General features: G+C 36.7%; 2 protein-coding genes across 3 annotated transcripts; both read right to left on the bottom strand.

The window, feature by feature from the left end:
• Nucleotides 1-182: 182 nt before the first annotated feature.
• LOC136226460 (actin) lies at nucleotides 183-3,090 on the bottom strand. Of its 2 annotated transcripts, none has more exons than XM_066014954.1 (5): nucleotides 2,937-3,090; nucleotides 2,167-2,236; nucleotides 1,519-1,912; nucleotides 738-1,351; nucleotides 183-574 (listed from the first exon to the last, which is right to left on the bottom strand). In XM_066014954.1, exons 2-5 carry the CDS (start codon nucleotides 2,224-2,226, stop codon nucleotides 509-511), a joined length of 1,134 nt encoding a protein of 377 aa, XP_065871026.1. In that variant the 5' UTR covers nucleotides 2,227-2,236; nucleotides 2,937-3,090; the 3' UTR covers nucleotides 183-508. The 2 variants fall into 2 exon arrangements, with proteins under 2 accessions (XP_065871026.1, XP_065871027.1); XM_066014955.1 differs by lacking the exon at nucleotides 2,937-3,090 and adding an exon at nucleotides 2,786-2,898.
• A 16,805-nt stretch (nucleotides 3,091-19,895) lies between these two features.
• LOC136226459 (actin-97-like) lies at nucleotides 19,896-22,552 on the bottom strand. The gene is made up of 5 exons (XM_066014952.1): nucleotides 22,379-22,552; nucleotides 21,711-21,780; nucleotides 21,114-21,507; nucleotides 20,385-20,998; nucleotides 19,896-20,296 (listed from the first exon to the last, which is right to left on the bottom strand). The coding sequence occupies exons 2-5, from the start codon at nucleotides 21,768-21,770 to the stop codon at nucleotides 20,231-20,233; spliced, it is 1,134 nt and encodes a 377-aa protein (XP_065871024.1). The 5' UTR covers nucleotides 21,771-21,780; nucleotides 22,379-22,552; the 3' UTR covers nucleotides 19,896-20,230.
• Between the last annotated feature and the right edge of the window lie 1,175 nt (nucleotides 22,553-23,727).

Raw genomic sequence — 23,727 nt, 5'->3', positions numbered from 1 at the left:
CCAGAGAGGAACTCGTCGTGGGTGCTACTCACTTCCAATTTCTCTGTGAATCTGAAGGTTTTTTAGGAAGAAACCAGTTCCTCCTCATCACCCGCTTGAAATTGCAACAAATCAGTATATTTTCTTCACAAGGATTACAGGAAACAGAAGTAGAAAAGAAAGCTCATTATGAAATATGAACATTTATCAAACATATAAACCTAAATTCATTGATTTTCTTGATTTATTGTACATAGTAATCGAATCATAATGGTAAATTATAAAGCAACAAGGGTAAACAGTTAAAGATGAAAAATACATTTTAATAATCAAAACTTCTCGGAAAAATAGTAATGAAAGAATTGGACCATATTTGGCAATTAACTCCTCGCCATTTCAAAATCATCACTCAAACAAAAATAGAATAATGAAAAGGGTTAACAAGCTAACAACTTCCTTCCAAGAATTCAAAAAAATATATAAACCTTTCCCTCCTCCTTTCGATGACAAAAACCTAATGTTCAAACATTTAGAAGCATTTCCTATGCACAATTGATGGCCCAGATTCATCATATTCTGCCTTTGCAATCCACATCTGCATTCAAAAGACAAATCCCACTAAGAATTCAGCATTAAAAGTAAGGGTGACAATTTCGGTTACCATGTCAAAATCGTGTTATGTTATTTGTATGTTCTATAAGATTATATATGATATAAATGCAAGAAACTAATATCATGGCAAACATGTTGTAACCAACCTGCTGGAAAGTGCTGAGAGATGCTAGAATGGAGCCACCAATCCAGACACTGTACTTCCTCTCCGGTGGTGCAACCACCTTGATCTTCATGCTGCTTGGGGCTAGAGCAGAGATTTCCTTGCTCATTCTGTCAGCAATACCAGGGAACATGGTTGTTCCACCACTAAGTACAATATTACCGTACAAGTCTTTCCTGATATCCACATCACACTTCATGATGGAGTTGTATGTGGTCTCATGAATGCCTGCAGCTTCCATTCCGATCATGGACGGTTGGAAGAGGACCTCTGGGCAACGGAACCGCTCAGCTCCAATGGTGATCACCTGACCATCAGGCAATTCAAAGCTCTTCTCAACAGATGAGCTTGTTTTGGAGGTCTCTAGCTCCTGCTCGAAGTCCAGAGCAATATAAGACAGCTTTTCCTTCATGTCTCTTACAATTTCTCGTTCAGCTGATGTGGTGAAAGAATATCCACGCTCAGTAAGGATCTTCATCAAGTGGTCAGTAAGGTCACGGCCAGCCAGGTCAAGACGGAGGATGGCGTGTGGAAGGGCATACCCTTCATAGATGGGGACTGTGTGGCTGACACCATCACCAGAGTCCAACACAATACCTGCACACCAGAAAACATTGATAAGATAATCAAGCAACTAAGCAGACATTAAGTCATCTCGGGCAGATATCAAAGGATGAGAATTTTGATATCTTTTGCACATTGAACAACGCTTTTGTTTTCAAAACACATCCTCACTAAAGCGAGTAATTAATATGACTGCTTACCAGTTGTACGACCACTGGCATACAAGGAGAGAACAGCTTGAATAGCAACATACATAGCAGGAGTATTGAAGGTTTCAAACATGATTTGGGTCATCTTCTCACGATTAGCCTTAGGGTTCAGAGGAGCCTCAGTTAGAAGTATAGGGTGTTCTTCTGGGGCAACACGAAGCTCATTGTAGAATGTATGATGCCAAATTTTTTCCATGTCATCCCAATTGCTCACAATGCCGTGCTCTATTGGGTATTTCAGAGTCAAAATACCTCTCTTGGACTGAGCCTCATCACCAACATATGCATCTTTTTGGCCCATGCCAACCATCACACCAGTGTGACGGGGACGACCGACAATGCTAGGGAATACAGCACGAGGAGCATCATCTCCAGCAAATCCAGCCTAACAAATTGACTTCCTTTAAAATCGTATAGAAATTTAAAATGAAATAAAGAAGCCACCCAACTACCAGCACTATCTATAAACTATCACGTACAGAGCAATCCCATGTAAAACTAAATCTGAGTTAGATCCATTTTCTAAAAGGAGGATTTTGTTGCTCTTAGAAAACATCAACCTCCTCCTTGGATCCTCCAACGTTTTAATTAATGTTTTAAAATTTTGTCAACCATAATAGAACACATTTAATTACATACCTTGACCATTCCAGTTCCATTATCACAGACGAGTGGTTGAATGTCCTCACCATCAGCCATTTTTTACTGCCTGCAAATAGCGAACTGAGGTCATCAATCTAAAGAGTTCATAAAATTTCCATAGAGCAAAACAAAGCTCGCTACATAATTTTCTCCAGATTAATCTCCACAATTGGAAAATTAAGACGTAAAATTAATGGCTCCTCAAAAGAAAAATTAAATTCCCTAGACCACAAAGGTATAATAACAAGTTTTCCACATACAAATCACGCATTAAGTAAAAATTAAATCCGGTTAGACTGCTACAATTAACATCAAGTGAAAAAAAAAGAGAAAAATCTATCCAAATGCAATGGAAATTTCACTGATCATGCAATTTAGCCAATCATTTATCTAGAACAATCAGTTTTGATCTTCACATTTTCCTCAACCAATCTAAAACCTATCCTATCGACAAAAACCAGAAATCAAAAGCGGGGCTGTTCTATCGAACTAAAACGGAAATTTCACTGATCACGTAATTCAGCTAACCAATTATGTAGAACAATCAAATTAAATTAAGAAAATCTCTCAATTTAAAATGCAGCAGTCGTGCCAAATTAATGTTTCTACAACGTACTTATCCTTTTGCGATGATCATGCAAGTAATGCAATCGAAATTGAAATTGCAATTGAAATACAGAGGAAGTTTGAATTAACAATGCCTTGAGGAGAATTTCCTAACGGAATGAGATCGAATCGCGAGCAAAGAGAAAGAGAGAAAGAAATACCTTGATTAATAATGGGAATGGAGAGAAAGAGAGGGGTTGTGAAATGGGGAGCCTTCCTTTGTAAAAGGAAAACAGAAAGAGTGATTATATGGAAGCAGGAGAGGAACGCGTCATTGGCTTCAACACTTCATTCCCACATTTTCGCTTTCTTTCTTCCTTTTTTAGATTTCCTTTTTCTCTTTCAATTATTTTCTTTCAAAATTATTTTATTTTTCTTTTACTATTTATTAATTATGTATAAAATAATATTACTTTCTTTTTTAAAGGAATAATATTACTTATTAAAAATAGAATAAAAACAAAATTTAAAGATAAATGTAACTCTACGTGGGTGGGTAGATAAGAATAACAATGAATATATGTATTCTGAATCACACTCTCATCTCATTTAATTTGTAAGTATCTTCACCCGTTGAGAATCAACAAATGAATAGCAAATTTAAACCTACAATAAATTTTTCATAAATTTAACAAAAAAATCAAAATTTAAAAGCTGAATAACTCAAATTAGCAAAAAAAAAAAAAAAAAACAGTCACATTATTTTCTGCATGAAAAAATATGGTCATTTAAAAATTAACAGGTGAAGGAAAAATATTGTTGAAAAATAAATTATTTTTCGGTGTTTAACTTTGATAAAGAAAATATTTTACAGTATTTATATAAAAAAATTTGGAAAACATAAGATATATTAAAAACTTGAAAAAAGAAAAACAAAAAAATAGGAAAAATTACAAAACTGGGTCAAATGGGAGGCTCATTTACATATTTAACTCATTTACTCATCCTACTACATATCTAGACTGATTTTGTGTGACTTTCCCATAATACCCCTACCTTCCCACTTCCCACCACTCGCGAACGACCGCTCCCCCTATCTCCTTGGTTACGCGAAAAGTTGCTTCTGCATTAATGATTTCAAGACTTTTGATCTTCCTTTCTTCTTTTAAATTGCACGAAATCTGCACCATTTCGTCAAAATCACAATGAATTTCTCTTTTTCCTCTCTTCATCTCTTGATTCTGCAACTTCCCAACCCTAAAAAACGAAGCCATGATTTTTCATCTTCCTGTTCGTTGCTTGGTTTCTTTCTTCTTGTTACCATCAAAGAAATGGTTTTTCTACGTTATTTCCTTCGTTCTTCTCATGTTATCATATTGTTATTGTCGCTTTTGGGGGTGAAAGGGGTGAAAAATGTAAGTATCTGTTTTTTTCTGCGTTTTTTCATGAACTCACTTCGCAATCTATGGTTTCGCGAAACTTTGCGAAGAGAACGAGCCTGGGAAAGTGATGATCTACTTCGTGAATCGATGATTTCGCGAAGATCTGCAAAGAGAAAGAGTCTGAAACGTATGGATCTACCTCGCGAATCGATTAGTTCGCGAAGTCTGCGAATAGATCCTCACGTTTCAGACCTCGCAGACTTCGCGAAAGCATCGATATGCGAAGTAAAATCACCTCTTTCCCTGCACATTTACATTCGCATGCTTCACTAATCTTCATTTCGCGAAGCCAAAATCGTCTTTTTCCCTGCCTAACACGATTAAATTTTTCTGTAGATGGTTGAATACGTAACATCCCTTTCTGGAAAGCGGCGTAATGGGCTGCATGGGAGATGATTTTCCTTCCTGTATAGGGATGAACTTCCCCAAGATTGACACATTCACTCCTAAAGTGGTTGGTTAGGAGAGGTTGTGTCAATCTTGGGGTGCACCATGGGACACGTCCATCCCATGGTGCCAATCTTCAAAGTGAACCTAACTAATCCGATACCAATTTTAAATCGGATGAGTAATCTTGGTGTGCACCGTGGGACACGTCCATCCCAAAAGGTCTGGAAGTACAGACCTTCTGGGATGAGAAATGGAAGTCCAGACCTTTTGGGATGGATGTGTCACATGGTGCACACCAAGATTACTCATCCGTTTCAAGATTGGTACCGGATTAGTTAGGTTCACTTTGAAATGATTCGTTAGTAGAGTTCATTGTGGCAATCTTGTTGTAAATTTTGATAATGTTATGATTTGAATGTTGTTATTGTGGCAATCTTGTTGTAAATTTTGATAATGTTATGATTTTAATGTTAGAATCCGTTGTTGTTTGCCATTTTTTGTTATATACCACTTCGCGAATTAGCTTCAAAACATATCTAGGCTTCGCATATGCGAACTAAATTCATCAAGCAAACCAAACTTCAGCTTCGCAGGCTTCGAATATGCGAACTAAATTCATCAAGCAAACCAAACTTCAACTTCGCAGGTTTCGCATATGCGAACTAAATTCATTAAGTAAATCCAAACATTAGCATCGCAAGCTTCGCATATGGTCGAATATGCGAAGTCAGACGGGATGAAGACAGACGCGCGTAAATATTGAGGGTATTATGGGAAAGTCACACAAAATCAGTCTAGATATGTAGTAGGATGAGTAAATGTGTTAAATATGTAAATGGGCCTCACATTTGACCCATTTTTATAATTTTCCCAAAAAAATATGACATAGACTTGATTGAACCTCTTAGCTACCAACCTTTGTATTATCATGTCTAATGCTAGTTACAAACTCTTTATACCATCTAGATATAGATTACTCTTAAAATTATATTCCATTAGAGTGTTTGTCACTTAGTAATTTTGAGAGGGTAAAATAAAAAATTAAATTAAACAAAAAGAGTTGAAAATGAAATTTGTCCGACACAAATAGTAAAACTTGATCAGGGTCCTACATGTTTTTTTAGGGTAAATTCCAAAAAAAAACCCTTGTGGTTTGTTATTACAAAAAAAAAAGGAATGTGGTTTGCGCCGTTACCCGAAAAACGAAAATGGACTTAACGGTGTTAATTTGCTGACGTGGCACAGGGGTAGAGTTGGAAATTCAAATTTTTTTTATTTTTTTTTATTTTTATTTTTTCTCTCTTCTCTTCTTCTCCTTCCTCCTCCTTCTTCTCCTCCTCCTCCTCCTCCTTCTTCCTTCTTCTTCTCCTTCTTCCTTATTCTTCTTCCCCCTCATTCTTCTTCTTCTCTCCTTCTTCTTCTTCCTTCTTCTTCTACCTTTTTTTTTCTTTTTTTTTTTAAGTTTCAGAAATTTTCCAGAAATCTGGAATTTTTCCAGATTTCCGGAAATCTGGAAGATTTCTTCGAGCGTGTTCTTGGAAGATTTCCGGAATTGCCCTCAGCAGCAGTGTGTTCTGGCAAAACAGAAAGTAAATCTTAATAAATTTCAAAAAGTGAGTAATTCAGAAATGCAGCAAGAATAGGTAATTTGCGAGAAAAGAAGTAATAATACTTACCATATCTACTTACAATATCTTGAACTAAAAGAAGCTTAATCAATCATAATCATAAACGCAAAAAGCAAAGTGCAAAGTTAATCAAATCTCACCTGTTTATCAAGAGGATGCCTGAAATCATCAGCATCAAGATCACGAAACATAACAGAAGCAGCTCTACAAATAGAAACCCTGACTCCTCGGTTCTTCTTTAATGAGCTAAATCCAAGGGAACCGGAAGCAAACCCCAAAGATTCTGAAACACCATAGCTGAAACTGAGAGAAGCAAAATCTATTCGATAGAAGCAGAGAGAGGAGAGAGGTGCAGAGGCCATGGAAGCAGAGGGAAAGAAGAAAAACTTAGTGCGCAAAATTGTGATTATCGTCTAGATTGAAAACCAAAACAAAAATGGTTTGTGTGATTAAGCATTTATCAGTAACCATTTACTTAAAGATATTTTGTTTTAGTTTGAAGCGTATGTTATTTCGTGTCCACAGCCGTACTAATGGTTACCTGTTGGCGCCATTTCGTTTTCCGTTGACTAACCGGAGCCGACGTGGATTCTAATTCCGCAGTATGTTCGTATTCGCTTCAGAATATGTTCTTCGCTTCAGAATATGTTCTTGCTTTCGGATTTCCAGATTTCTCTGAAATCTGGAAATTTCCGAAATCTGGATTCCAGATTTCGAAAATTTCCAGATTTCTTCGGAAATCGGAAATTAAAAAAAAAGAATGGAAGAAAAAAAAGAAGAAGGATGAGGAAGAAGAGGAGGAGAGGAAGAAGAAGGAAGAAGGAGGGGGAAGAAGAAGGAAGAAGAAGAAGGAGGAGGAGAAGAGGAGAGAGAAAAAAAATTAAAAAAAATTCGAATTTCCAACTCTACCCCTGTGCCACGTCAGCAAATTAACGGTGTTAAGCCCATTTCCGTTTTTCGGGTAACGGCGCAAACCACAGTCTTTTTTTTTGTAATAACAAACCACAAGGGTTTTTTTGGAACAACATCAAACCACAAGGGTTTTTTTTGGAATTTACCCTTTTTTTTATTGTGATACATTTTTGTTCCGTGTGTCCCACCTTTATATGTATGTAAATAAATTTGGTGTGTGTATCTCACCTCCTCATATGAGGCTTTTATATTTTTAAATGTCTTGCAAAAAGTTTGTTACCAATTATATTAACAAACCAAAGAAAGTTACAAAGTCTCTAGTGGGTGGTTATTACTAAATGGAAGAAAGTAACGAGAAGATTGCACCCACTAGGGATACTCTAATAGAAAACTAGCTTCTTGATGGAAGTGAAATGATTCTCTATAATGAATAATACCTTAACTTTTGTGTGCCATTGTAAGCTTTCGCCGAACCCAACTATCCATTTTTAGAGTTTAATTTCAGCAAAAGGGGTTTCGTGTCTGACATTACACCATCACTTAACGTTTTTGAGGGCGACATGTGATGTGTTCCTTCTGGTGTATGTCTTTATTGCTTATAAGTCTGTTTTTATCATGTTTTCGAACTAATTTATCATATTGAGAGTCGCCACCCATGATTAATTTCCGAGAACATATATTAGATGACATACGGGATCACACTATGTCATCTCTTCAGATTCTCGTCCATGAATTAAAACGGTCCAAGGATTTGATTAATAGACCCGTAGAATTATCTTTTGTTAGAATGCCATTTATAATCTAAATCAATATCTGTTTATATTATCGTTATCGTGGGAAAGCAATAAATAAATAAAAACAGAAATATAAAATAGATTACATTTTAATCAAATGACACAAATAGCCCTATACATCAAATATAACCCAAATAAAACTATTAAACCTGCAATATAAATAAACATTAGCTACGGAACATTGAGGGGTAAATTACATATGTGGTGTACAATGTTTATCTTCTTTCACACTTTGGTGTACAATCTTCAATTTTGCACATAAAAGTGTACAACCTTTTGGTGACCTCCCACTAAAGTGTACAACCGATAATTGTGACCGGTCAACTCAAAATCAACGCGCTACATCACCATATTTCAAACTACACATTTTAAAAAGTGGGACCCACATTTTATTTAATTACTAAAATACCCTTATTCTTATAAAATTACTAAAATGTCCTCACCTTCTTCTTTCATTTTCCAAGACTTTTCTCTTTCACTTTCTCACTTTCCCTTTCTCTCTCTAGTTTTTATAATCACACCAAATTTAGGAACTTCTATTCTTTTTTTTTTGTTTTCAAATTTACGTCTCCTTCTCTTATTTAAATATCTTCATCTTCTTCTACATCTCACATAGCAGAAATGAAAATAAGACAGTTTCCACTGAACACAAACTCCAAAAACGATCTACATCTCCTGATTTGGGAGCCGCCAACGACTTCGAAAAAGAAGAAGCATTATCACTTTACGATTTACCAGCCCACTTGAATAAAGACGAGAAACCAGATTTCAACAAAATGAAACCCGCCAAGAAGATTTCCTCTCTGGTGCGCCTGTATTATGAACTTTAAGCGGAAATCTTAAGAAGAATAATATGATTCATAGAAAATCATTGAACGACCATGTACATGGGTGTTTGTCTTTTATATCTAACTAACCTAGGCTATTAATCTGTAAAACAGTTACAAAGAAAAATAACCAATTGCTAACAAACTACAACTATCAATACCAGAGTTTGTTGTAACAGAAATTACTAAGAAGTGAAACTGTAACTTGCTGATGTGAAACTGTGAAAAGAGCTGGACTGATATGTTAACATTCCCCCTCAAGATGAAGCAAGTGGTAATGGAAGAAGATTCATCTTGGATAAGGAAGTGGCCATTTGGGTATGACTGAGGGATTTTGTGAAAATGTCAGCCAATTGGTGATGGGTTGATACATGTTTCAAAGAGATAAGTCCTTGTTCAACACATTGCCTTGCATAGTGACAATCTATCTCAACATGTTTTGTGGTTTCATGGAAAACAGGATTTTTAGCTATTGCAATTGCAGCTTGACTGTCACAAGAGACTGTAATCGGCAATTTGTAGAATAGATCAAAATCTTTCAGCAGATATGTGATCCACTTGAGCTCGCAACAAGTGGATGCTAAGCTTCTATATTCTGCCTCCGCAGAGGATCGACTGACAACTGTTTGTTTCTTAGTCTTTCATGAAATGAGGGAAGACCCTAGAAAAACGCAGTAACCTGTCAAGGATTTTCTTATTGTCTTGCAACCTCCCCAATCTGAGTCGCAATAAGCCATAATTTGTGAATTGTTTTTGTGAGGATAAAGAAGACCATAGTGTAGGGTCCCTTTGAGGTACCTCAGTACATGTGCTGCAGTTTCAAAGTGATGCACGCAAGGTTTCTGCATGAATTGACTGAGTTGTTGTGTATAATATGCAAGGTCAGGCATTGAAAAGCCTAGATATAGTAGTCTGCCTATGATTCTTCTATACTTCTCAGGGTCAGTTAAAATTTCTCCAGGTTCTGTTAGGATTACTCCTGATGGGAAAGGACTTTGTGCAATTTTTGCATTTTGTAAGCCAGCATCTTCAACATATCACTTATGTATTTCACTTGGGACAATAGAAGACCCTCAGATGATCTAGAAATTTCAATGCCAAGAAAGTATTTAACAGTTCCCATGTCTTTGATAGTGAACAAGCTATGCAGATGGTTCTTAACAGCTTCAATATGTTCATCACATGAGCTTGTGATTAGGATGTCGTCAACATAGATGATCAGTGCTGTGAAAATATCTTGATTCTTCTTGATGAACATGCAATGATCAAAACTAGATCTACAACAACAACAACAACAAAGCCTTAGTCCCGAAATGATTCGGGGTCGGCTAACATGAACCATCATATAAAACCGTGAAAATCAAGTCGTGTCAGTGACACAGATTCGCTCCCTCCACTCCGTCCTATCCACTACCATATTTTCCTCAATTCCCAATAAACTCATATCACTCTCGATCACCCTCCTCCAAGTTTGCTTAGGTCTTCCCCTACCCCTCACCACTACATCTCTTTGCCACTCTTCGGTTCTCCTAACCGGTGCATCAAGCGCTCTACGTCTCACATGGCCAAACCACCTTAGTCGGTTTTCTCTCATTTTATTCTCAATAGATGTGACCCCTACTTTTGTCCTAATTATTTCATTACGCACTCGGTCCTTTCTCGTGTGACCACACATCCATCTCAACATACGCATCTCCATCACCGACATCTTATGGATGTGGCAGTGTTTCACTGCCCAACACTCCGTACCATATAACAATGCTGGTCTAATTGCCGTCCGGTAGAATTTTCCCTTCAATCTATTAGGCATGCCGGGATCACAAAGGAAACCCGTAGCACTCTTCCACTTCGACCAACCAGCTTTAATCCTATGAGCAACATCTCCATCTACTTCTCCATCCGTTTGGATAATAGATCCTAAATACCGGAAGCAATCCGAGGCCTGAACAACTCTCCCATCTAGGATGATTGTCCCTGCCTCCCTACTCCTACGGCCGCTAAACTTACACTCCAAATATTCTGTCTTACTTCGACTCAACTTAAAGCCTCTAGATTCTAGAGTTTGCCTCCATAGTTCCAACTTCATCTCCACTCCTTCTTTCGTCTCCTCAACCAACACAATATCATCTGCAAACAGCATGCACCATGGTATACCATCTTGAAGTGAACTTGTTAGTTCATCCATAACGATGGCAAAAAGAAATGGGCTTAGTGCGGAACCTTGATGCACTCCAATCGTAATAGGAAACTCTTCAGTCTTCCCAACACTAGTACGTACACTCGTGCATACTCCCTTATACATGTCCTTTATGATGTCAATATATTTCCGCAAAATGCCTTTCCTTATCAAGGCCCACCAAAGTACTTCCCTTGGTACCTTATCATATGCTTTCTCCAAGTCAATGAAAACCATATGCAAGTCTTTCTTCTTATTTCGATAGTGCTCCATTAATTGTCTCATTAGATGGATGGCTTCCATAGTTGATCTTCCCGGCATAAAGCCAAACTGGTTTTCCGAGATCTTCACCGTCCTCCTTAGCCTTTGTTCAATCACTCGCTCCCAAAGTTTCATAGTGTGACTCATTAATTTGATTCCCCGATAGTTGGCACAATCTTGGACATTGCCTTTGTTCTTATACAAAGGGATTAAGGTACTTTTCCTCCATTCTGATGGCATCTTATTGTTTCTCCAAATTTTGTTGAAGAACGTCGTCAACCATTCGATTCCTCTTTCTCCCAAACATCTCCAAATCTCAATAGGGATGCCATCAGGTCCTACTGCTTTCTTCAACTTCATCTTACTTAATGCCATTTTGACTTCACCCTTTTGAATTCTCCGCAGGCATTCATGATTTATCATATCGTGATGGATACTTATATCTCCAACATCTTGTTGGCGATCTCCATTAAATAAGTCATCAAAATAGGACCTCCATCGTTCCTTGATATCCTTATCTCCAACTAGGACTTTCCGGTCCACATCCTTCACACATTTAACTTTTCCGAGATCTCGCGTCTTCCTATCTCTCATCCGAGCAATTCTATATATGTCTCTTTCCCCTTCTTTCGTATCCAATCTTGTATACAGATCCCGATTCACCTTTGCTCTAGCATCTCGTATGACCTTCTTTACTTCCCTTTTAGCCTCTTTGTATTTTTCGTAGTTCTCGTCACTCCTACATTTCCCCAATAGTTTATAGGATTCTCTCTTACTCTTTACTGCTTGTCGTACTTCTTCTGTCCACCAAGATGTGTCCTTACTCGGTGGCATGCTACCTTTAGATTCCCCTAGAACTTCCTTCGCTACTTCCCTTATACTATGCTCCATCTTATTCCATATCGAATCTATATCTGAATCCATATTGCAAGTCCAAATATCTTTTTTGGTCATCTCATCCACAAATTTTTGTTGATTCTCCCCTTGCAATTTCCACCACTTAATCTTAGTCTCTACTTGAGGTGTTTGTTTTCTTATACATTTCCTACTTCGAAAATCTAGCACCACTACTCTATGTTGGGTTGTCGTACTCGCACCAGGGATCACCTTACAATCAATATAACTCTTTCTCCAAGCACTCCTTACTAAGAAGAAGTCAATTTGGCTCGCATTACCGCCACTCCGATAAGTCACTAAGTGGGATGTTCTCTTCATAAACCATGTGTTCATGATACTCAAGTCATAGGCTGATGCGAATTCCAAAATATCATTTCCTGCTTCATTCTTATCTCCAAAACCATACCCTCCATGAACACTCTCAAACCCATCTCGCCTAGAACCCACGTGTCCATTGAGATCACCCCCTAGTACTATTTTTTCATCCCTAGGAACCTGTTGCACCACTTCCTCTAAGTCATCCCAAAAAGCTTGTCTTATAGACACATCTAATCCTATTTGTGGCGCATATGCACTAATGACATTCACAACCTCATCCCCTATCACTAGCTTAACACTCATAATTCTATCGCTCTTCCTAGACACCGCTACTACCTCATCAATATACTCCCTATCAATAAGAATACCTACTCCATTTCTACCCTTATCCTTTCCTGAGTACCAAAGCTTATAACCCCAAGGAGCTATCTCTCTAGCCTTAGCTCCAACCCACTTGGTTTCTTGTAGGCATAATATATTTATTCTCCTCCTCTTCATAACATCTACAATTTCAGCTAATCTTCCTGTCAAAGAACCTATGTTCCATGTCCCAAAGCGTAACCTACTACCCTTACCCCTACCCCTACCATTACCGTGGACTAGCTTATTTACCCGCAACCCTTGCATATTTGACACCACCCCCGGGTCCTGGGGTGGTGCGCCGCTTCGGGGCGACGACCTAGCAACCCTTGCACATTTATCACTAAACCCGGGTCTAGGAAGTGCAGCGCGTCGCTGAGTAGGGAACGCCCCAACAGTATTTATATTATGGTTCATGTCATAAGATGTGACTAAGTTTTACGCTGGCCGCCACAAACCTACCGCAACCCTCCTTCTTTGTCCGGGCTTGGGACCGGCTGTAAAGGCCACCAAGTGACCCTCACAGGCGGAGTTAAAAAACTCAATATGCCACTGCCTACCTGCTTGTTTTAATCCATATAGGGATTTAACAAGTTTGCAGACTTGTCCTGGTTTTGTTTTTGTGTAGCCCTGTGGTGGAAGCAAGTATAATTCCTCATCTACCTTGCCATGTAAGTAGGCATTGTTCACATCTATTTGGTGGATATTCCACCCCTGCATAACACCAATAGCAAGAAACAATCTTACAGTCACAGTTCTTGCAACAGGACTGAAAGATTCATGAAAATCGATCCCGTGCACCTGGTTAAAACCTTTTGCTACTAGACGGGCCTTGAATCTGTCAACTTGACCGTCAGGTTTGTATTTGATTCTAAATACCCACATAGAAGCTAATGGTTTTTTTCCTTGTGGTAGTTCAGTGATGATCCAGGTATTGTTTCTTTCTAGAGCATCCAGCTCTATTTGCATTGCATCCACCCATGCTGGCTGAGCTGCTGCTTCAACATAGTTCTTAGGCTCTTTATGCTGTAGGAGATTGGCAACAAATGCTTTATGATCAGGTGAGAAGTCTGTAATCACAGCCGTCATTACTGCTAAATTTGTACTAGGGGTCAGAGAACAGGAGTTGGTGAAATCCTGCATCCAAAAGGGAGTTTGTCTTTGTCTAGTGGATTGGCGCAATGCAGGTTGTGTAGGGATTAAGCTTGGTTCTTCAATATGAGAGGGACTGGATTCAATATGAGAGGGACTGGAGAAAAGATTTTGTTCCGGTGAAAGATTCATGTTCAATAAGTCTTCATTGGAGTCTTTATAAGGGAAATGATCCTCAAAGAATTGAACATCCCTTGAGGTGTGTATAGTGTGAGAACTCAGATTGTAAATCTTGAAACCTTTCTTTCCTGGAGTAAATCCACGAAAAATACCTTTCTCAGCTCTTGAATGAAGTTTATTAGAAACTGTGTGATCTTTGTAATAACATAAACTTCCAAAAATGTGATAAGTGTCATAGTCTGGCTGAATACCATGAAACCTGTAGTAAGGACTTTCCCAACCCAATTTTCTACTAGGTAGTGCATTAATAATTGATGCAGCCATCAAGACTGCCTCTCCCCAAAAAGTATCTGGTAAGCCAGCATGAATTGAAATTGCTCTTGCCACTTCTAGAAGATGCCTATGTTTTCTTTCCACAATGCCATTTTGTTGTGGTGTATAACTACAGCTTCTTTGATGAACGATGCCTTTTGATCGGAAAAGTTCATAACATTGGTTGTTCACAAATTCTGCTCCGTTATCACTCTTAATAATCTTGACAGAGACATTATATTGAGTCTGAACCATTAACAGAAAAGTCTCTATGGCCTTGAAAACTTGACTTTTATGTTTTAACAAAATGACCCAAGTTACTCTAGTGTAATCATCAACCAATGTGAGAAAAAATTGAGCACCTGAAATTGCCTGAACTCTGTATGGTCCCCAAACATCAATGTGTAACAGATGAAATTTAGAAGTAGTTTTTATTTCACTTCGAGAAAAAGGAAATCTATGGAGTCTTGCACAAGGGCAAGTTTCACACTTCTCTGAATTACATTGCAAATCTATGGACTCAATATGACTTAAAGAATCAAAAGAGGCATGTCCAAGACGTAAATGCCATATATCCACAGAGTTTGACAATTGAGTTACAGCTAAAGCTCTACTAATATGTGTTTGTGAGAATTTGTCTAACATTTGCGAAGTAAAAGAAGAACTGTCCAGTAAAAATAGTCCATCAATCAACCAAGCAACAACAATTAATTTTTGCGTATCAGATTCCTGCAAACAACAACAATCACTATGAAAAATGATTTCAATCTTTGATTGTGACAATAACTGCCCCACTGACAACAAATTGTATTGGAATCCTGGAATGTGCAACACATTGGTGAGTATTAAGGATTCATGGAGGAAAATATCTCCAGTATGACTTATATTTTGTGAAGATCCATCTGGCAAAGTCACACTTTGACACTTTGTGACTTTATTCAAGGTAGAAAAGTATTTTTTATCTGGACACATGTGGGAAGTAGCCCCACTATCAATTATCCAATAATTTGTCACAATGCTATCTTTGGTTAAACAAGAGAGTTGTTTACCTGAAAAACCAGCAAAAGCAGTGAAATCAGTATTACTGAAAGGTGTTGTGTCCATGTTGTTTAGACAGTCTTTTCCTCTCATCTGCTTGTACATTTCTTGCACCATTTTAGCCATTTGTTTGAACTGGCCATGATCTATTTCATCTTCAGACTCATTGCCTTTGTCATTCTTTCCAGATCCTCCTGAAACAGAGGTTTGAGCATTGTAGGCTCTACCAGTTACTTTCTTGTTTTTAGCCTTAGAATCTTTCCACCATTCTGGATATCCTACAAGTTTGAAACAAGTTGCTTTGGTGTGACCTTGTTGTTCACAATGATCGCAGAACTCATCCTTCTTCCCTTTGCCCTTATTCTCAGTATTCTTGCTTCCATTTTTGCTAAAATTAGCAATTTCAATCTGTTGATCAACCACCACTTCATTCTGTTTTTCAATGCGTAAAACCATTGAGTAAGCCTTATTAATATCAGGTAGGGGATCCATTAAAAGAATTTGACTACGCACATGCTCATAATGGTCAGTTAAACCCATCAAGAACTGAATTAATTTGTCTTCCTCTGCCAGATCTGCAAGTCTTTGAAATGCATTACAAGCACATTGTCTACCAGCTTCACAATGACATCTTGGCAAGGGTCTCAACAATGATAATTCATCCCAGTATCTTTTCAATTTGTTAAAGTAAATCATCAGAGAGTAATTACCTTGATTGAAAGCACTTATTTCTCTTTTGATCTTGTAAAGCATAGGGCCATTGCTATCCCCAAAACGCCTTTCCAGGTCTTTCCAAAGCTCCCTTGCAGAAGCAATGTATAAGAAACTGTCTGCTATATCTTTGGATATTGTATTCACGATCCAAGATGATACCAGACAGTCATTCTTTTGCCATTTCTGGTAAGCAACTGTGCCAGAAATTGGAATTTCCCCATCTTCAAGAACATACGAGAGTTTTCCTTTTGCAGTTAGAACCCTAGTCATCGCATTGCTCCATGACAGATAATTGTTGCTTGTCAGAGCGATGTTGATCAATACCAATCCTGGATTCTCTGAATTGGAGTTTGAATGTCTTCTTGGGGCTTCATTTTCTTCTTCAGATGAAGAAGACGATCGTAATTCACGATATCTGTTGGTTCTCCTTCCTCTTGCCATTAGAATGAACTTAACCAGATTTAATTTTCAACCTGAAAGCTCTGATACCATATGAACTTTAAGCGGAAATCTTAAGAAGAATAATATGATTCATAGAAAATCATTGAACGACCATGTACATGGGTGTTTGCCTTTTATATCTAACTAACCTAGGCTATTAATCTGTAAAACAGTTACAAAGAAAAATAACCAATTGCTAACAAACTACAACTATCAATACCAGAGTTTGTTGTAACAGAAATTACTAAGAAGTGAAACTGTAACTTGCTGATGTGAAACTGTGAAAAGAGCTGGACTGATATGTTAACATGTATCATCAACATCAGAAATTGTTCCGCCAATGATATTTTCTTCAAAGGCCAAATTCTCCGGTTAGGATACTCCATCAGTTCAGATAATTCAAACCGGAAAAGCATATCTTTGTCAAGGTCAAAATCTGTAGAACGATGCAGCAGAAGCAGCAGTCTCAAACCCAATAATTCAAAATCAATTATTGACACACTCAAGCCCTAAGACTCAAATCAGAATTCCAAATTCCTCAATGGGAATAACCGAAATAGAAAATCAAAAGTTTGGGAATTTTTCAGATTAGGTTTAGTCCATACTGCGGAGATTGAATTGCAAGATCTTAAAGCTCGAAATTCCCTAAGTAGAAATAGTAGCAGCAGAGTAGTAACAACAGCAGCAGAAAATAGACATTGTTGTTACGTGGGTGTAGTTATATACATTGATAATCAAGAGAGAGAAAGGGATAGAAAGAGTGGATGTTGAGAAAGGGATAGAAAGAGTTGGTGTAGTTGTATACATTGATAATCAACAGAGAGAGAAAGGGATAGAAAGAGAGAGGAGTTGGAGAAAAAAAATTAAGAAAGGAAGAAGACAATCACATTTTATTTTAGGGATAAAAATATTGTAGTAATAAAATAAGAAGTGGGTCCAACTTTTTTTACTCAGAAACCATAATGATGTAGAATCAAAATATACAAATTGCAAATAACAGGAAGGCTTCTAAAACCCTTTAGAAATTACGTTTTGGGTTGTTATCCAGTTTGTGATACAGTAGAATTCCGTGCACGGACGAACAGAATACCCGAACATCAGTCCGAACCTGACTTCAGCAGGTTGAAATACAACCTGAAATACAAGTAACTCACTCCAAATATATTTGGAATGGAGTTTGTAACTATTGTTACAAAATAAGAACCAGAAAACTATGTTTTGATAATTACAGTATTTAGAAAATGACTGAAGAACAAAGATGAAGTTCTCAAAGTGCAATTTCGCTGATCAACACACTTCTGGTGTTTGATTTTGTGTTTGATTACTATAAAACAATTATCAATCCTCTCCTCTCTCATTTTTTTTCCTCTTGTCAAGCCAAAATATATTAAAAAAAACTGCCCAAGATTCGAAATTAAACTGCTGGAAACCATTCTTGTAGCCGACCGACGACGCCTGTAGCCGATCAGCTACTGACATGGCAGAGGAAATTTCAACTGTTTATTCGTGTAAAAACGATAGAGTTTTGGAATAAAAGACTGATCGCCGGTCGGCGACAGGTGTAGCCGATTGACTACCACTTTGAAAAAAATACAATTTTATAGCTCGAAGTCGTGGTTCGGATCCTGACTCGTACTCTCGTAAGACGTGATGTAGAAAACTACGTACAATAACTATGCGTAGGTAATATAGTCTCATGATAAGGGTCGGAAAAAGTATGTGCTCATAATTATGTTGATTGTTGAAGTATGAATTGAATTGTGGACTGTAAATGGAAATTAGTTAAAAGTAGGTGATATTAGTTGAAACAAGCCCATGATAATGTGGTCATTTTTGGATTGACATGAAATGATAAAACAAAGGGTTGGATTATGATTGACCTGCTAACACAAAAATAACACGAATATTTAAAATTATTGTCATATTCTCTCATGTTTTTACTTGTTAGCTTAATTAATAATAGTAATAAAATTATATTTGTTATTTACAAAACATGGCTCGAACCTTCTATATTTTTAAATGTAATCGTTATAGAGATACTAAAATTACATATGACTTCATGATATTAATGGACTTTTAAATGATCATTGTTAACTTGGTAATCCAAAGCGAAATAAAATATTGAGAAAAATTACCATATCCTCCTATATTTTTAAATATCACTATTAACATAGATATAGTAAAATTATATCGGAGTCGAAAACATGAAATTAACACTAACCCGATTAGGTTGATACATATATGATATATAATTTTTTTTTTTAATTGGATTAGGTTGACTCATTTGATGCTAATTTGATAATTGACACAATACGAATACAACACTAGCCTGATAACTTTCGCTCCTATATTAGCCTCTCTTTCTCTCACTCATTATCCGAATTCAAACATTATTTTGAACTGAATTTTGAGGGCCAGTTGGAACTCCAACCTTGGCTAGCCCCTTAGAGCAGGTGTAGTGGTTATAACTCATATGTTATAACTGAGTGCCACATCACCTCTGGAAACACAAAAAGAAAATACCCAGTATATTTCTTTGTTCTTAAACTATTTGGTAGGGTCCACCATTTAACAAAATGGAAAAAAAATAAACAAAAACTATATCCTGCTGCAAATAAAAGTGGTTGTCTACCACTTCATAAATTTTACACACGCCACATACAAAGAATATAGTGCACGCGCCCTTTTGTGGCTCTTCAATGCATGCGTGAAAATCAAATTCTTTTTTCTCCAATTTATTTCAAAACCAACTTTAAGTTACCTCTGTAAACAACTTTCCTAAATTGGCAACAAAAAGATTACATGCACTCTAGTAGTTGGGTGTTGCAAGCAACAACTTGCAACACCCGTTAGAGTTGCTCTTAGTTTCACAAAATATATAGATATGAGTTTGAATCTTTAAAAAGCTGTCTTTCCTTACAAATTGTTTAAATTTGAAAGTCAAAGAAATTCAAATTTGTTGAAGATATCTTTATTTCTTTAGTGGTTACAGTTTGAATATTGTAATCTAAACAAGTTGCCTTTTAGCAATTAGTCGAAGAATAAGAGCACATCACTCATTAGCGGAATCAGAACCAAATATCCGGGGTCAATGGATAAAACAAAATTTTTAATGAGAAATACATATTTATTTTTTTTGGAATTAAGTATCAGAAATGGAAGTATTCGTGATCAATTCTGCTTGTAGTGTCAAATTTAAAACAAATACCATAAAAAACGGAGTTACATGTTTAGATGGCTTTTCTACGTAAATTTAAATTTTGTTACTCGGAATCCTAGGTTTCGAACTCATGGATTTCCTTAAGAAAATTGTACGATTTATAGTACTTCGATTGATGTTTTGGGAAAATGATATAGTGAATTTGAAACGGGCATGATTAGGATGCTTCTTGAATGAATTTTGATGGAAAGAAAATAAAAGAATGTATAAACATAACAGGAAAAAAGATACATATCTGATCCTGCTACTGCTAAATTATTAAGCAACAAGGCATGTAGCTGAAGATCCAAATGTTTAAAATTCAAAAACTTCTCGGAATAATGACAATGAAAGAAACAATTGGCAATTAACCTCTCACCCTCTCAAAATCATTCACTCCAATAACATAATAAACAGCAAAAAGAAACAAAAAGAAAAAGAAGAAACAAAAGGGTTATGACAAGCTAACCACCTAATTCCATGAAATAATATCCCCCCTCTATTTCGTTGATAGAATTGCGTTGTTCAAAATTTTTAGAAGCACTTCCTATGCACAATTGATGGTCCAGATTCGTCGTATTCCGCCTTAGCAATCCACATCTGCATCAACAGAGAATTAATTCAGTGTTAAAAGGAAACTCAACTCCTACTAATAAACATTGTGTTCTATAAATTAAATTGAACCAACCTGCTGGAAAGTGCTGAGAGAGGCTAAAATGGAGCCACCAATCCAGACACTGTACTTCCTCTCCGGTGGTGCAACCACCTTGATCTTCATGCTGCTTGGGGCTAGAGCAGAGATTTCCTTGCTCATTCTGTCAGCAATACCAGGGAACATGGTTGTTCCACCACTAAGTACAATGTTACCGTACAAGTCTTTCCTGATATCCACATCACACTTCATGATGGAGTTGTATGTAGTCTCATGAATACCTGCAGCTTCCATTCCTATCATGGATGGCTGGAAGAGGACCTCTGGGCAGCGGAACCTCTCAGCTCCAATGGTGATCACCTGACCATCAGGCAATTCAAAGCTCTTCTCAACAGAAGAGTTGGTTTTGGAGGTCTCTAGCTCCTGCTCGAAGTCAAGAGCAATGTAAGCCAACTTTTCCTTCATGTCCCTGACAATTTCCCGTTCAGCTGATGTGGTGAAAGAATATCCACGCTCAGTAAGGATCTTCATCAAGTGGTCAGTCAGGTCACGACCAGCCAAGTCAAGACGAAGGATGGCGTGTGGAAGGGCATACCCTTCGTAGATGGGGACTGTGTGGCTGACACCATCACCAGAATCCAACACAATACCTGCACCACAACAATACTCATGCTAAATGACATATATCAAAGAATTATATACTGTTTTTACATCAAACAACATATTTTCCAAATTACATCCTCAAGTGATCATTTGGCTGCTTACCAGTAGTACGACCGCTGGCATACAAGGATAGCACAGCCTGAATAGCAACATACATAGCAGGGGTGTTGAAAGTTTCAAACATAATTTGGGTCATCTTCTCACGATTAGCCTTAGGATTCAGAGGAGCCTCAGTTAGAAGTATAGGGTGCTCTTCAGGGGCCACACGAAGCTCATTATAGAATGTATGATGCCAAATCTTTTCCATGTCATCCCAGTTGCTCACAATACCATGCTCAATCGGGTATTTCAGAGTCAAGATACCTCTCTTAGACTGAGCCTCATCACCAACATATGCATCTTTCTGGCCCATGCCAACCATCACACCAGTATGACGGGGACGACCAACAATGCTGGGAAATACAGCACGAGGAGCATCATCTCCAGCAAATCCAGCCTAACAAATTGACTTCCTTTAAAATCGTATAGAAATTTAAAATGAAATGTAATCCCATGTAAAACTAAATCTGAGTTAGATCCATTTTCTAAAAGGAGGATTTTGTTGCTCTTAGAAAACATCAACCCTCTCCTTGGATCCTCCAAGGTTTTAATTAATGTTTTAAAATTTGCCAACCATATTAGAACACATTAATTACATACCTTGACCATTCCAGTTCCATTGTCACAGACGAGTGGTTGAATGTCCTCACCATCAGCCATTTTTTACTGCCTGCAAATAGCGAACTGAGGTCATCAATCTAAAGAGTTCATAAAATTTCCATAGAGCAGAACAAAGCTCGCTACATAATTTTCTCCATATTAATCTCCACAGTTGGAACATTAAGACGTAAAATTAATGGCTCCTCAAAAGAAAAATCAAATTCCCTAGACCACAAAGGTATAATAACAAATTTTCCACATACAGATCACGCATTAAGTAAAAATTTAATCCGGTTAGACTGCTACAATTAACATCAAGTGAAAACAGAAAAAGAAAAAAGAGAAAAATCTATCCAAATGCAACGGAAATTAGACTGATCATGCAATTTAGCCAATCATTTATCTAGAACAATCAGTTTTGATGTTCACATTCTCCTCAACCAAACTAAAACCTATCCTATCGACAAAAACCAGAAATCAAAAGCGGGGCTGTAAATTTCTGTTTATATGTTATTTTGCGATGATCATGCAAGGATGTTGCACGGATACGATCGAAATTGAAATTGCAATTGAAATAAAGAGGAAGTTTGAATAAACAATGCCTTGAGGAGAATTTCCTTGTCGAATGAGATCGAATGACGAGCAAAGAGAAAGAGAGAAAGAAATACCTTGATTAATAATGGGAAGAAATAGCAATGGAGAGAAAGAGAGCTGATCCGCAGGGAATGTGAAATGGGGAGCTTTCCTTCGTAAAAGGAAAATAGAAAGAGTGATTATATGGAATGGAATGGGAGGGCAGTTAGATTAATAAAATAGGCAACACTGAGGAACGCGTCATTAGCTTCAACACTTGGTTTTCAAACTTCATTCCCACCTTTTTAGCATTGTTTCTTCCTTTTTTAGATTTCCTTTTTCCCTTTCAATTATTTTCTATCAATATCTATTTTATTTTCCTTTTTACTATTTATAAAATAATATTACTTTCTTTTACGAAAGGAAATTAAAAAAAAATAGAATAAAAACAAAATTCAAGGATAAATGTTAATTTATATATAATAAACTCTATCTAGTAATTTAGATTACAAGGTAATATTATTCTCGTAATTTTACTTGTTTATTTTTTTATATTACATGTATCGTCTCTCTAACGAATATCGAATCACACTCTCAACTGGCCAAGCTAGGTACTTTCCTTCATGCAAGCACGATAAAGAGCTTCAATCACGAGCCATCTCTTCGAGAAAATGGATCTCATGTAATTTGTGGGTATCTGGACCCATTAAGAATCAACAAATAAATCGCAAATTTAAACATACACAAAATATCATAAATAATTCAAATTAGCAACAACAAAAAAACAGTTACATCGTTTGTTTGCTGGAAAAATATTAGGTAAAGGAAAAAATTTATTGAAAAATATTTTCCGATCTTTAGCTACGATAAGGAAACATTTTATGATGTTTGTTTATATCATATGGAAAAAAATGTAAAAATGAGATAACGTGAAATGGAAGAAAATAGAAAAAAAAAATAAAAACAGAAAAAAAGAAAACGAAAAAAAACATAAAAACGATAAAAAAAAATATTAAAAAACTTTCAAAACAAAAAAATATATGAAAGAAAAAATTGTTAAAATAGAAAAACGATAAATGAAACAAATGAATACGATAAAAACAAAAAAAAATATTTTTTTCACTTCTTTTTCAATTTTTACTTTTTTTTTTTTATGTTTTTCGTTTTTACATTTTTTACATTTTACTGTTTTACTTTTCCCTTTTTTCACATTTTTATCATTCTCGCGGTTTTTTACATTTTTACCGTTTTATTTTTCTCTCTTTTCACGTCTTTTTTTTTATACCAAACTTCAATTAGGTGTAAGATATTTAATGCGTCACTAACACTGTTAAAAAAAATCTTAAAAAGCTAACAACTAAGTATGTCACATACAAGTTAATCACAAATTTAGTTGGAAGATCTAATGTGTCAATTAAGAACGGGCAAACCAACATTTTCAAAT

This window comes from Euphorbia lathyris, chromosome 4, assembly GCF_963576675.1.
Source record: "Euphorbia lathyris chromosome 4, ddEupLath1.1, whole genome shotgun sequence".
Taxonomy (NCBI): domain Eukaryota; kingdom Viridiplantae; phylum Streptophyta; class Magnoliopsida; order Malpighiales; family Euphorbiaceae; genus Euphorbia; species Euphorbia lathyris.
The sequence above is the reverse complement of the archived record's forward strand: the minus strand, read 5'-3'. Positions and strand labels throughout refer to the sequence as shown.